This window comes from Poecilia latipinna, unplaced genomic scaffold (assembly GCF_001443285.1).
Source record: "Poecilia latipinna isolate Pla-1442-1.1 unplaced genomic scaffold, P_latipinna-1.0 Scaffold1066, whole genome shotgun sequence".
In the NCBI taxonomy this organism is placed as follows: Eukaryota; Metazoa; Chordata; class Actinopteri; order Cyprinodontiformes; family Poeciliidae; genus Poecilia; species Poecilia latipinna.
In genome coordinates, this window is record NW_015113682.1 from 7,341 (window position 1) to 22,923 (window position 15,583).

The 15,583-nt window shown below is 37.9% G+C and overlaps 1 protein-coding gene across 1 annotated transcript in view; it reads left to right on the forward strand.

Moving 5' to 3' along the window:
• Positions 1 to 4,201: 4,201 nt before the first annotated feature.
• whrna (whirlin a) overlaps positions 4,202 to 15,583 on the forward strand; it is a 146,154-nt gene continuing 134,772 nt past the window's right edge. The window contains exon 1 of the mRNA XM_015051789.1: positions 4,202 to 5,426. Coding sequence (XP_014907275.1) covers positions 4,692 to 5,426 — 735 coding nt within the window. The 5' untranslated portion in view covers positions 4,202 to 4,691. The remainder of the gene's footprint in view (positions 5,427 to 15,583) is intronic.

Genomic DNA, 15,583 nt, shown 5'->3' on the forward strand with positions numbered 1-15,583 from the left:
AGAATTAAGGAAACATTTAAGAATATTTTCCTCCTTTAGATCTGATTATTCTTTGTAAAAAAAAAAAAAAACAACTTAATTTAAGGGTAAAGTACACTTTTATCTCCGACTCCTGAAGGCTGTGCGTTGCATTTTTCACTTTGTGTTTGAGCTTTGAGACAAGCGCCTGTAAAATGTTACTGACTGTTTTCACCTCAGCTGAAATATTAAACTATGATCTGACAAAAAAGTGCTCAGATTTGGATGACTCTCAGAGGCTGGAGGGTGGTTACGTTCTCAGATGTTTGATTTATTTTCCTTCCATAAATTGGCTTTCTGACACATTCAACATAAAGGTAAATGTAAAAAATTTAATATTATGAAAAAGTTCAATATTTTTATGACTCATATATATAAAATCATTTTTTCTCATGTTATAAATGAAACAATCTGCCAGTGAAGCTCAATATTTAGGATTTATTGACTTAAATCGAGATCCTATTTTGCTGAAAAGCTACTTGTCAGTTAGTTTTGTCCACTAAGATATTTACATTAGAAATGACAACAAATTTGGTGACAGTTCACATATTCAAATTCAAAAATAGGAAATTAAATGTCCCTTTCTTACTCATATTAACTCAAATTCTTCAGAGTTATTGTATTATGTAAATTGAAATTATTTAGAAATGTAAAAAAAAGCTTTGTGAAAACATTTATGTTGAAAAGAGTCCAAGAAAAAACACAATTAAGCTCTCAGTGGCGTCTAAACAGAATAATTATACCAATGAAGCAAATTAGATGACATCATTAGAACATTTGAGTGGAACATAAACATTTTCAGAGACATCTGTTTGACAGAGATTTAGCTGTTTGATGAAAACTGATGACTTTGGTGAGCATCTAAGCCTATTAGGCCCAGTATTTAGGCCTGCTAAGCCTCCAGAGTGATTACACTTAACCACGAAATTTAATTAGGAGTAGGTAGCTGTTCATGTTGGAAGTGGGGGAATATTTTCTAGTCAAAGTACCGAGCTGCCGGCTACATGCACATCATCTGCTCTCACAGCGGTCACCTCTTCATTAACTCGTTAATTGTTCTGCCAGCATGACAGAATCTGTCTTTGTCCGTCGCTCCGGTGGCGGGACCGGATGTTCAGCTTTGTGAAAATTAAAAACCGTGACAACAGCCGGTGTAATTTGCTCCGTGGGTGGGTTATTGCGGTCTTTCGACTCTCCTTCAGTCTGTCGTCGTCTCTTCGTTCCTCCATCGCTCACTCTCCGGTCTCACGCAGTGAAATTATTTTCTGTCTCTTTTCTTTTTGTCCCGCTTGTTGTGCGGTGTCGGGGTTTGTCCGGTACAATGCGGTTTGGCCCGCCGTTGTTTCCCGCAGCTAAACTCCGGTAATTACTCTCATCAATCGCGAATAAGCACACATTGTTAGCCCCCTGCTGTTTCCACCTGTACTGACAGATTTATTTTTGCCACCCAGAGGCAACAAAAACACGTGTGATGAAGTTGGTTTGGTTCATTTGCTCAGGTTTTTCAGGCTACAGCTAAATATACAGCATTTCTGTGCGCTAATAGCAGAGCTAAGCACGTTAGCATGTATGCTAACTTTGAAACGTCTAGCACACTTAACAGACTTTAATGAAGAAATTATGATCTACTTAACGGTTTTATAAACTGTCATGTGTATATGATGTGTTAAAATTGTGTTATCGACTGTTAAGACCTTTTTAACTAGTTAGACGTTTATTACAGTATGTGTTAGTCTGACCATGCTGGGGATGATGTGACATAACGTATCACTCTGGCTATCAACATGGATGAATCTAGCAATTTAATGCTATCGTTTGCTAAATACCATGTTAGAATAGCGCTTCAGCATTAGCACCACTGGATACCATGTTGTTATAACGCTTGGGTTAACTTTTGCTAAATACAATGTTGGTGTAACACTTAAGCATTAGTTTCTGCTAAACACCATGTTGGTATTGCGCTCTAGCATTAGCAACCACTAGATACCATGTTGTTATAGCACTTTAGCATTAGCTTTTGCTAAATACCATGTTGGTATATAGTAATTTATCATTAGCGTGTGCTAAATACTGTGATTTCTCCCTCTGAAGACAGTCAGCTAATTACTCTCTTCATGGATAAGCGCACACACAGCATTGTTAGCCCCATGCTAACAATGCTGGTTCTAGGCCCTGGTCTAAGACCAGCATTGTTAGCCCCATGCTAACAATGCTGGTTCTAGGACCTGGTCTAGGACCATGTTCTTTATTATTTTTTTTAAGATTGCTCCCATTATGCCTACAGTTTGTATATTTTGGAAGGTTTTACTCAGCGAAGTGTCAGGGGTTTTGTTAAATGATGTAAAACAGTGATAGAAAAAAAATTAGCATGTCAGTTTTGGAGTGCTCTTTCAACTGTCTCACTTTGTTTGTTTTTCTAGTTGCTAATCATAACGTACCGTTTGTTATTGTTTTGGTGAAAAATAAGAGGATTACATGTGATGATTGATTAAACCTTTTATGTCCTGCTGCAGAGCTTTGCTGAGTGACAGCGTGCATCGTTATAAAAACCAGGCTAGCAGGGATTTTTTTCCTATTACGGCGACGAAGGACAGGTGATAAAACCGGGCTGAAGTTGATGTTCCTGTGATTCCCCAGAAGGATTGATTCGCTTTGAAACGGACGACTCTGCAGGTCGGTCAAGGTCTTTTCTCATTGCTACTGTCACTTCTAATATTTCTCCACAGAACTGCGTGGGTGGAACACGCTCCAATTAATCAATTAATCTGAGCTGCTTAATCTGCTTAATAGTCTGAATTTTAAAAAACTGACCCAAATTTTCTTCATTTCAGAGCTTATGTAGATGCAGAAGATTGATTTAGTGCTGGAAATCATTAAAAGATAAACCGCTGCCTCTAAAATCATTCACACATTATCAGATGCTGCAGCTTTTATCTGGTTGCCTCGTTTGCTGCTTGCTGACAGTTTCGCTGCGTCATTTTCAGGGGCTGACTTTATGTGTGGCTCTGCTTCGACCTCATTCACCTCCGTCTCCTTTTCTATCCATTTAGTTGTTTTCAACAGAACTATTTGATATTCTAAACTCTCATTTGCACATTTTGCAACTTGTGTTTTTTTTATTTTCTGTGTTAAACTGACCTAAATAAACTTTACAAACTCAACTTTCTGCATTAAAAAGCAGGGAGAATTTCAGCAGCAACTTTAAATGTGAAGGAACTAACAAGTTTCTATTGTGGAAAAAACTGAATATAGAAAACTCTCTGCCAAAACCAACCACTAATTAGCTCAAAACACCTGTGCAAGTGTATTTGTAAGTTGAGTGGGAGGAAAAAGTGCAACTGCAACAGCGGATTTCATTTGTAGAGTTTAATTATTTCTATACGTAGCATTTATTTAATATTGTTTTTATTGGTAGATGGTTTTTTTTGCTCACGTTATTATAATTTAAGTAACATTGTTGTAAATATATTATATCCTGTGGACAAACTGGGAGGAAAATCAACAAAGGACCATCATAAAAATAAAAAAAGAGAAGCAAGTTTTCACCAAAATCTCTGAAATTTTGAGATGAATTGCTGAAATTCTCTAGGAAAAAACTCATAAATTTTTAGATTAATCCCATATATTAGAGAAAACACAAAGAAATTTCTGAGTTTGAAAAGTCAACATTTTTTTCTAAAAGACAAACTCAAAATTTTTTAGATTAATCTCAGAATATTTTTGAGACCAAACATTTGGAAGTTTGGAGTTTAAAAATGTCCATGTTTCACAAATTTATTTTAGATTAATCTCAAAACAAACTCAGACTTAGAAATGTCCATGTTTTTTTCTAGAACATTTCTGAGATTGATCTAAAAATTACTGAATATTTGGTGGAAATTTATTACCAAATCCCCCCGTACTACCAAATTAAGATTAATCAAAAATTCTGATTGATCTCAATTTTTATTTTAAAGAAAATTTTCGACTTTTGCCCATAAATTTCCTTGTTTTTTCCCCCAGAATATTTATGATATTAATCTAAAAAATTCTAATTTTTTTCAATGTAATTTTCCAGTCTACATTGCCGTCCTACAAGTGTTGTACTTGGAGTTAAGTGTGAATTATTTAGACACGCAGCCACAAGCGCCAAAATCCGATTGGCTGCTGTGTGGTTACGTCATTTCCGCACAGATGACGGCACGAGACGCTTCTCCAGTCGCTGTAGTAACGTCCGTGGAGCTGGTACGCGGAGCCGCAGCTCTCCTACAAACCGACACCGCTCAGTTTTCACGCGTGGATTTACATTTTCATCAGCCGCGGGTCGTTTTGGGAGCGGACAAAAATAAGTTTTTTTTTGTGTTTCTGGAGCGAAGGAATGGATCGTTTTTTGTTGTTAAACTGGAAGGAGTCGCTGTAATTGTGGTTGGTTTGGGTTTTTCTGGACACCAGAGAAGCGGCGGCTCGGTGTCCACCTGACCCCGTGGAAAATAACACGGCGGATAATGACACTGACGTGGCGCACTAAGCTCTCCAGCTCTCAGCCGCTTGCAAACTAAAGTTTCCCAGCTCCAGGTAGCAGCGTCCGATTATCGAACCAGCTGGGATAAACTTCGACATTATGGGGGTTATCGGACTCCTCCGGCCGTCTTGATGCCGCTCCAGCCGGGACTGCGTGCCCTGTAACCGCCGGGATGAGCAGCACCGACCTGGAGCGCATGTCGCTCAGCTCCTCGGCCAACTCGGTGGCCTCCAGCGCCCGGACGCTGTCGGCCAACGTCCGGAAGCTGCACAACGCGCTCAACCTGCTGCTCAGCGACTTGGAGCGGGAGCAGTTCATCCACTGCCTCAACGTGTACCACTCCAAGCGCAACGTGTACGACCTGGTTCAGACCCTCAACGTGATCCTGAACGCGCCCAGCAAGCGGCAGCTGCTGCCCATGCTGCGGCTGGTCATCCCCCGCTCCGACCAGCTCCTCTTCGAGCAGTACACCTCGGAGGGGCTTTACCTAAAGTCGGATTTAGTCGCAAACAATGGCCACGCCGAACCCCCGCCGAGCTCCAGCCCGACTCCACCGGGGAACCTGTCGCCCAGCATCCCGCCGGACTTCCAGGTGGCGCTGCGGGGCTCCCCGGACAGCTTCAGCACCAGCAGCGACGGGACAGCGGCGCCGTTGGTGCCGCTGCTCGGCCGGAACTTCATCCACGAGCCGCCGGGCGAGCTCCGGCAGGTCACCATGAAGCGCCACAAGAGCAACGAGGGCCTGGGATTCAGCATCCGCGGCGGCTCGGAGCACGGGGTCGGGATCTACGTGTCCCTGGTGGAGCCCGGGAGCCTGGCGGAGAAGCAGGGGCTCCGCATCGGCGACCAGATCATGAAAGTTAACGACAAAGTGTTCGAGAAAGTCACCCACGCCGAAGCGGTGAAGGTAAGGCAACGTGTTTCTGTTTGTAAACGCCAGCTATGGAATGCCGCTGGTGCCACATGTTGCATTTATCCCAACAGGTATGGATAGAATTCATGTCAAAATTCAGAGTTGGGTAGTAATTAGTTAGATTTGCTCAATTACATTTACTTGAGTAACTTTTATAAATACTTTTTGCTAATACTTTTTTACTTTTACTTGAGTAATTTTATTATTAAGTATTACTACTCTCGCTTGAGCAAAATTTCTGGATTCTCTACCCACTGAATAAAAAACAAACATGTTTTAATAAAAAATTCACCAGACAGACACAAACCTGCAGTTTTTGTTATAGTAAGATTTTTTTATTGACAGTAACTGATTTGGAAACATTTTTTTGCCTGATTTTGTTATCTTTTGTTACTGATATGAATTATTGTCATTTTTGTCTTTAAAACACCAAAAATTTCAACTGAACTTAATATTTTGGTCCAACTGATGATGTAATTTTTAAATATTAGGATTGATAATGTGATCAGTTACTCAGTACTCGAGTAAACTTCCTACCAAATACTTTTTTACTCTTGAGTAATTTCTTGGACGGCTACGTTTTACTTTTACTTGAGTAATAAATATACTACTGTAGTGCTACTCTTGAGTACAATTTTTGGGTCCATCTCTGTCAAAATTACGAGTGAAGAAGTCTGAAAGTTGTATAATGTGGTGTAAAAACCACTAGAATGTGTTGTTACGGCCCGGCTCGGATGGCCGCAACAAGGAACAGGGAGGACACGACAACCAGCAGCATTTTAAGCCCTTTAGAGGCATTTATTAAAAAAAACACAATGTCTAGGAGAAGGGGGCGGCAGCCCAAGACGTCAGTGGGCGCCGGCTCCCACAACGTGTCAAGCTCCGTCTCTAGATCTGGTTCTCTCCCTTCTGGGCCTCGGAGGGAGATTTATCTAGCTATTTGGCAGCTAGCTGACAAATAGCTAGATAAATATTTAGTTGTTCCAGTTTGTTTCCCTGGCGACAGTCATCGAGTCTCCCTTGAGGCTGGAACCCTCCTCTGGGCCTGGTGTCCACTCTTTGGACTGGGTCCTCTGGTCTGGACCCCGGCGTCTGGACCGCTCTGCCAGCGTCATCAGCCTGGGATCGCTCCTTAAATCCAAACCAGGTGGGAGCAGCACCTCCCACAATCAAGGTTCTTAATTAGCCCAATTAACTTCCCCAGTTGGCACACGGCAGGGCGGTCAGTGTTTTTTATTTACATTTGATTCTGGGGTAAAAAATGAGACTGTTGGCGCAGAGCGGCGCCTCGGTCTAAAACACTGATTTCCTTAAGTCAAGGTTAAAAGCTCACCTGTTAGAGCTGCTTTCAAACCAAACATGCTTAAATATTGACCAACATTCCTGATGGCAATCGACAAAATGTGACGTTTGTTACTGGTTTCATAATCCATTCTGTTTGACTTTTATGTTTATGATATACAGGACTTTGAACTACCATGTTTCTTATATAAGCTTCATAAATAAACCTGAGTGACAGAAATCGACAAAAGTCAAAACGTGGAAAAAACTTTTTTTTAGTTGGAAATTTCACAAGTCCAAAGTTTTTTGTTGGTTTTTTTTAATAGAAAATTTTAAATTAATCTCAAAATTTCTGATTTCTTTCTCACAAATTTTCAACTTTTAGAGATCAAAAATTTTAGAACTATTTTCTTTAAAATTTCTGAGATCTGAGATTTTTTCTCACAATGTTTTTTTACTTTGGAATTCAGAAATTTCACTGTTTTCTGTAAAATTTCTGAGATTATTCTCAAAATTTCAGTCTTTTTTTCTTGCAAATTTTTGACGTTTAGAGTTCAGATATTTCCTTTTTTCTAGATTTTTTATGTGTGAAATTTACTTATTTTTTTCTTTCTACAATGGCTCTAATATACCATCGGACATGGCTCCTTTTAGAGAAAACACACCACAATATTTCAGAGGAAGTTACCTGGAAGCATCTGGATGTTCTACATCTAGAATGTAAGCTCTAGATCAGTTCTTCTAGGAACTGATCTAGGAAGCTCTAGTGTAACCGGACGCCTGTAGCAGGCGGTAACCTTAGCGGCCTGTGTTTGTGTGCAGGTTTGAATGGACAGAGGTTGTCTTTTCAAACTGGATGAAGGCCCAAAACCAAGAAAAATGTGCTTTTATATTTTGGAACTAGTACAGCTAATGCCACTGTGATAATAAATTATTTAAAATCACAGTTTACTGTGTGAAAATGCTCAACTTTGAAGAAAGTCATTACAAATTCTTGTGATTCTGACCGTCCTAAAAGAGAGAAACTTTGGCGTGATTTAATTCCAGACATAAATGAGCAGAAGGTCTTTTTATTCAGTGTCTGATTTGAACTGCCTGCTGTTAATATCGCCCTACATTAGAAACTTGTCATGCATCTCTGCATCTCAGACCTTTGGGACGTTTAAAAGAGCTTTAATTGAATCCGTTTCATCGAGCGTCGTTATCCAAACCCTGCATGCTTTCCATGAAGCGCTCTGATAAGTTGTAGAAGAAGAAGAAGATCTGGGCCGGTTGTTTCTAGATTATTATTTACTATAAAGGCTGGTTGTCACAGACATGGTTTCTGCTGCAAAATGGTGCAAAAATCACTCTTACAATTAAAAACCAGCAGGCTTTGGTGGAATTAGTTGTACAGATTAAACGTGTAGAAAAAGGTTTCTTCCAGCTTGTCATCATGTTCTGCTTGTTTGCATCTTTTACTGAATCAGGAAAATATTTAACCAGGAAAATGGTGTTTTTCCATTTAATAGTCTGGTAGGCTCGATTCCATTTAGAGGCAAAGTTGCAACATTTGTTGCATTTTCATGCTGCACAGTCAAACAATCCAAACCCCTGGAAAAAGCTGTTCCCCTCCTCACCTGTGGGGGCGCTGCACCAAGAACTACTGAAGGAAATGACACAAAAACCTGTGAAGACCTTAAGCGCAACTTTCGTCTTTATAAAATATATTTAAAAATGGAGTAGCGTCAGATTTTAGCGGTTGTAGACCACAAACCATTTCTCATGCTAACTTTAGTTTGTGCGCTTGTTTTGTTTGTATTTACCCAGAATGCCTTGCGCTGTAATCCACTTCCTGCTTTTGGAGCGGTCTCCAGTCCGCTTGGCGTTCACATACTTTCGAACCACTAAAGAGTTCACTTCAACTGAACCGGGATTGAGGTTTGTAGGCGAACCAGAGTTAGCTTTTTTTGTTTCAATTGCGCGTTCACACCTCCCCAAACAAACCGGACTTTCTAGAAAAGCCGGACTGGACTTTGACTAAACCGGATTGAATGGGGTTGGTGTAATTGCAGCATTATAAAGTGAATAATTTCTCGCTACAAAAGGCAGAAGCAAATGAAAACTGAAGCATAATATTAAAAGTAAGCTAAACGTTTGCTAATCCTGGGTGGAAATCTGCATGCTAGCAGCTTGGAGATGAAGCTCCGTCCGACTCCTGAACTGTGGTTTATTTAACCAAACGCAGAAGGAAGACACGTCTGTATGTAAATGAATTATCCCCAGCTATACTGTCTCTTCTCGTGTCCCTCCTAACACCCTCCTTAAGTCAGAAAGCAATCAAATTAAAAGGCAAGAGACACAGAGTCTGTCGGGGAGTAAAGAGTGACTCTTCCAGGATAAAACGATTTACGTCCCAATCACGTCCTGGACAACGGGGACCGAGTCCGAATCCAGAGAAGATGAAAGTGAAATTCAGCTGTAAGCTCAGAGAAACAGCAGCCAGTAGCTGCTGGGACCAGAGGAAGGGATTAAGCTTGATTAGGAGATTACGGTGAGGAGAAAACAAGGTGAGTGATTCATTTTCTGCCCAGAAACAAACATGCAGAGATTTAAAAGTCGATCCTGTTTTTAAAAGCGATGAAAACAATCAGCAGCCGTGTGGAAAAGTTTGAAAATCCCCAGTAACTTCATCACTTTTTAAATCTGCTTAATCTGGTCTGGATTAATGGTACCTGATTGTACCGGAATGGCCCAGTTGCATTTCGTTACACAATGACCAAAGTAATCAATGGAAAAACCAAAACTTTTAAAATAAAGTTTCACCAGTTTTCTGAATATTTCCATGACTTTTTCTGTGGTGATGAGCTACGAACGCCTCCTGTAATGAGCTGGATTGTAGAAAATTAACAAACAAACTTGAAAATTTTAAACTAAAAAGAAGAAAAATCATTTTAAAAACCTCTATCTTTAAATATGCTTTACCCAAAACTCAAGTTGCAGTTTTAGCTTCAACTGGTTCGAAATTTATTTTAAAAAAAAATCAATTAAGCACCTTATGCTATCCAAATATTACTTTGTGATCCCAAAAATAATCAACAGATTAACTCTGTCGAGCTGAGCAGAAAAAAATAAACTAATTAAAATAAAAAAATTTTTAGCTGCAGATGCAATGTTTGCACAAATAATCAGGCATTTACTAAAGGAATGCTGCTGTTGCATTGTAAGCAATAAAATGTGCATTTACTTGTTTACAAAATTAATTCAAATATTTGTTTACTTGCATCTTGAATGTATGTCTAATATTGTAAAGGCTTAAGTGTTTAAATGAGAAATAAGCAGAATGTAATTTTTTTAGCCGATTAATCGTTCGAATAATTGATTAATCATCAGGATAATCGATTAATCGTCAGAATAATTGACTAAAATAACCATTAGCTGCAGCCCTAATCTTGCGTATTATAAGCTGATAAAAATACCTGATTTTAGAAACATTTACTTTTTAAAATAACAAAATGAATCAATTGTTGGATAAAAGCCAAATTTTTCTCCCACTCTGACTTGCTTCTGAAAATGTGCTACATAAATAAACTTACCTTACCTCACCTTTCAGTTGTGGATCCTAACAACCCCTTTGCATCCTGGGAATTAACATCAGAAATATTCCAACAATAAAAATCATCTTTGCACCAATAAAAATAGATTTCCCTTCGACTCACTTGGTTAAACCTCTTCTGAATCCCTGTAAGTTTTAAGTATTTTATTCAGTTGAATGATTTTTATACTTTCTTGCTGCCCTAGATAGTCTTATTAAAGATATATGCTCACTTTGTATTCATTTGTCGTTTTATTTTCCTGTCGAATAAAGCAGACAGCCTGGGAACTGGATCGCTTGTCAAGCTGACGGCTCTCTCCTTGGTGAGGGGAAAAACTAACAGGAATAATAATTCTGACCGCTTTCAGAGCCTGACAGCAGGAAGACGGGAACGATCGACAAGCTGCACTACTTTGGACAACTTTCCCAGCAGGACAAGCGTGAAAAAGTCTCACATCTTCTTTCTCCGTGGATGTTGGTGGCTCAGACCGTCTGTCATGCTCAGCGGCGTGTCGAGACAAATTTGATGGAGACGTTTACTCTCATCTTAAGCACCAACGTCGTTTTAGCTTCTGACTTTTCAACAGAGTTGTTTGCACAAGTTTGGATTTTACTTTTCTAATCTGCAAATTGTCAAAATTAAACCCACAAACTCAAATATATACATGCACACTGATATTTGGAAAACTGATTTTAGGAAACGGGTGATCAGTTTAGTTTGTCTTAGCGATTAATTGGACTTTCTGCAAAATGTTTAACCGCTTAAGCCTATTTTATTTAAAAAATGTATAAGAAAATGCAAACAATAAAAAAATAATGTTTTCTGAATAAGAAATAAAACATTGTATTGCTTAAAATGCAATAAGATACTAAAGGATGCATCTGCAGCTAAATAAATACCTAAATAAACCCCTTTCTTTTTCACTTACTATTGATGCATTATAGGACTGATGTTTTCATTTTTCAATTAACCAAATACTATCTGGACAGCAAAAGGTGATTATTATGGATATTTTACAGAATTTGAACCAGATAAAGCTACAACTATCACACTTGAAGTTTTAGGTAGAACATATTTACAGACAATTTTTTCATCTAAAATGCAAAAACTAAATTTTTTTATACAGTTTTGACTTAATTACTTCTACGAGTTTGTTCTTTCAGCGAATAGCATATTTTAGAGTATTCATACTACTCCAATTAATGATTAATCGATTACTAAATTAGTTGACCAGTCTCTGAATGCTAGTCGTTAGCCTACCCATTGCTGATGGCAGCATATTCATGCTAATCATTAGCCTCTCCAAAGCTAATGCACATTGAACTTCCATCTATTCATGATTCAGGATTCGTAAATTCACGTATTATTGCATTTTTCTCTTGAACATACCTTCAAATATTTTATGGAAAACCAAGCTATTAGTGGATTCTTTGGAACTGCATATCCAAAATGAAGTTTGGGAAGCTAAAATACCTCGGAGCAAGGCTAGTTGGCGGACATTAGCAAAGCAGCCGATCCAACAGTGGAGATCATAGATGTTAGCATCGGTTTCCGCTTTGTGTATCAATGCAGATTGAGGTATATTTGCTGTTTGCACTATTAAAACATGAAGTCATAAATTTTTAGAGCAGTTCTCAAGTTTTTGCAGATTGTAGCATTTTTCTGCTAGCTGGGATCGTTAATCGTCGTGAACAGCCGGGCTCCACTGTCTTATTTTACCCGAAAAAACAATAGATTTCAATTAAGTCAGCCAATTTTGGTCTCCAAGAGCTTGTTTACAGCAACAAAAAGAGTGTGGACTCACTAAAATCTTCCAGCCAATTATTGTTATCTTTGGGTTTACATATTTAAGGCCACAGTTTGTTCAGTAAATTCAACTAAAAATCACTAAAGCTGTGTTTTGAATCCTCATTCCACCCTGGAAAAGCTTAAAGCTGTAAACAGTGCTTCTTTCCAGCTTTCAGCATCTGTGTTTTAAATGCTGTTGGGTGAGATAATTAACCTTCAACCAATCGGGACGCAGCTATTATAAATTATTCTAAAAGTAGGTTGTTAGTGAAAGAAAGCCAGAAGCTCAGCTGGCCTTCTACTTTATTAAATTAAACAAATTAATGTGGGTTTTCCCCCCAACAGTTGCCATGTTTATCACCAAAAGCCCAAAGATTTACATAATCACGACGCTCAGGTTTTATTGTGCTTTCCTGTAAAGCCTTTATTGCTGCTTGATAAACTTTTATGTTGGACTTTATGTCCAGGATGCCAATCCTGATGTGCTTTATGGCAAAGATTCACCTGAGAGGAGAATATTTAATGAAATGCTGCAGAAACCACCTGAATGATCGCTTTCCAATAACCCAGGTTGAGATTTTTTTAACCAATGCTTAAAGGTTTATCATGTTGTTGTTGTTTTTTTTAAATCAATACTAGTATTAATTGGAACACATTTTTCCTCTACTTGTAAATAATTACTTGGTGTTTTCTCTTTGAGTTTCTCAAGGGAATCTGACAATTTACCACTTTTTGTGCAGGTTTCCTGTTCAGCCATGTATGACCTGTAATTATGGCTCTGCATAATTACGGGTCAATATCTGAGGAAGGCAATATTTACTTTCTCTGGCATGTCCTTCACATAATTAGTTTTGGTTTATTGTCCAACTTTTTCCCAGTTTTATCAGGAAACTTCTTCAGGACTTCAGCACATTCTTGGGTTGGATTTTAGGGTTGAAATAAATCATTGATTAATCGCGATTAATTGAAATACTCGGCAAATAGTATTTGCTTGCTAGGCACTCAGGATCTCAGAGTGCTACTTGACTGTCTAATAAAGTAATCTATAAGACTTTATCACAAATAAACACAATGAGTTTCATTGATTAAAATTGTCAACTAATTTAGTAATCGATTAATCGTTTAATCAAATCAAAGAACAATATATTCAGAGCTTTAATTAAGCCAAAACTGTACAAAAAAAATATATATATATATATAAATTTTGTATTTAAGATAAAAGAAACCTTCTTTAAATGTAAATATATTCGACCCAAAACTTTTAGCTGGTTTTTAGTGTCACCTGATTCAAATTTTATAAAGTTTGAAATAAATAAAATTAATAAAAAAAATCTTTTGCTGTCCTGTTCTTAATTGATTAATCAAAACAAAAAGTCAACATATCATCCCTACACCATATGGATGTATTCTTTGCTACCAATGATCAATCGATCAAAGAAAGGCTACGCTATTACATTTTTACCTAATAAAATATTAAATTATACTTATTTGTATTTTCTTACGTATTTTTAATATTGTATAAAATCAGCTTCTGGTTAAATAACAAATGTGATTAATTGATTAATTGTCGAATACTAAAATAATCATGGATTATGCTGCCAGGTGCTTAAACTTTATTTAATCACAATATTATTGTATTGTATGTTTAGACTGGAATAAATGTCTGTTAGTTGGGATGTAGGATAAATGATTAAGTTTAAGCTCCGCCTCTATAAAGATTTTTTTTTAAATAATTTTTGTTCCATGTTAGTTTCTGTCCATCTCTTGCAGAAAATTAAATAAACCCGGGTTTTCTGTCATTGCCCTCAGTTCAGTTTGTCTCTGTAATTATACTGTGAAATATTTATAAATTGCTTTAATTATTTGGGTGGGAACCCAAGCTGCTTTCCTCGAGCGTGGTGATGAATACGGGAAAGTTTACATGATTTTTATTGCATAACCATCTGAACAAGCAGGAAAATTACTCAAGACACTTAATGCAACTTGAATTTTAGGAGAATATTTTCTCTTTTTGTGTATCCTTCTGCTGCTTTTACGATTAAAGTGCCGGTTTGTTGTGTCAAAAACCTCATATTTTCGTCCATCATTTATATTCTCCTCTGATCGGCCCACTTGGGTCCATTAGACCTGCCAAAATGACTCCACTGCTGCACTTTAATTTCTTTACAATGAAGCCACCGAATGCTCGACTTCCCAGTGAAGGTGTCCCCCATCCGTCTCCGGCTCTAAATCAGCGGAAGCAGCCATTAATATCCCGTCAACGGGCCGAACGTCTGCCGTTTCTGGTCACTTCTCCCTGCAGGCAGGAAATGGCTGCTCCTCTTGGTCCCTCGTGTGCTTTTAGTTTAACTGTAATCTGATTTTATTAAGGCCTGCATGGGAAATGGGCTGTTTTAAACAAAGCTGCTTACTTCTGTTGTAAATCCTGCCTTAATTAAGGTCAAAGTTTTGCAGCAGGGTGTCAATACTTCTATCGATCGAAGCTCTATTGTGTTTTTGTTTATTGGATTTTAAAATGCAGCTGAGGAATATCCACTTTGTTTTTAAATGTTTATTTTTTTTATTTTTATGCTAATTTTTATCCTAATATTTTGTGGCACAGTTCTCATATAGATAAAATAGAGATGGACAATAAATCAGTAACAGTATATGATAGACGTGACCAGTATCAGTAGATAATACATCTGATAGAATATTCAATATATAGAATATTCAATATATAGAATATTCACTGAGCTACAGGTTGGTAAAATCAACTCACTCTCCCACTCTTTGGTTGCCTAGCAACGACCTGCTGAGTAAGAAGCAGTTCCAAGAAATCTACAGTAGTCTAAATCATCCGCTATTTAGGATGATTTAGATTTCATCCTAAATCTGTTTGACATTTAGGATGAAATGATTGTTTCCTGATGCCTCTTTCCAACTTCTATTCATAAAGACATTTTTAAAAGAACTCTGAAAGTTTTTAACTTTTGTAGATAATCGCATTCAATAAGGGAAAATAACAGTTGAAGAAGTGAGAATCTGTTCAGTGTCAGTATTTTGGAGCTTAATAATCAACAGGTTAAAATGAGATTATCCAATCCGTTTGTTTGAATTTATCCCTATTCAGAGATAAAATCCCAGCATTATCTGATATGTTTTATATCTGAGGTGTTGGATTTAGTTTCCCCTTTAATCCTCAGCATGGATTTATTGAATTGAGCTTATTGGGTAAGTTTCTCTGGGTGTCCGCTGCCGCCGCCGCCGCCGTCGTGAGTCATGAGACTAAGAAGGTCTGCTCTGAATATAAATGAGGATCTGAAAGGTTTCATTGCTACTTCGGTTTTGTCTGTTGCTGTATGACAGGTATAATTATGAAATGTAGCCAAGAGAGGTGTGTGAGGCGCTATCACACACACACACACACACACTCACTCTGCTGATAATTTCCCTGTTCAGAGACTCAATTAGAGAAGAAGAAATACTGAGACCTTTTTAGAGGCAGACGTGATTAAAAGATTTTTT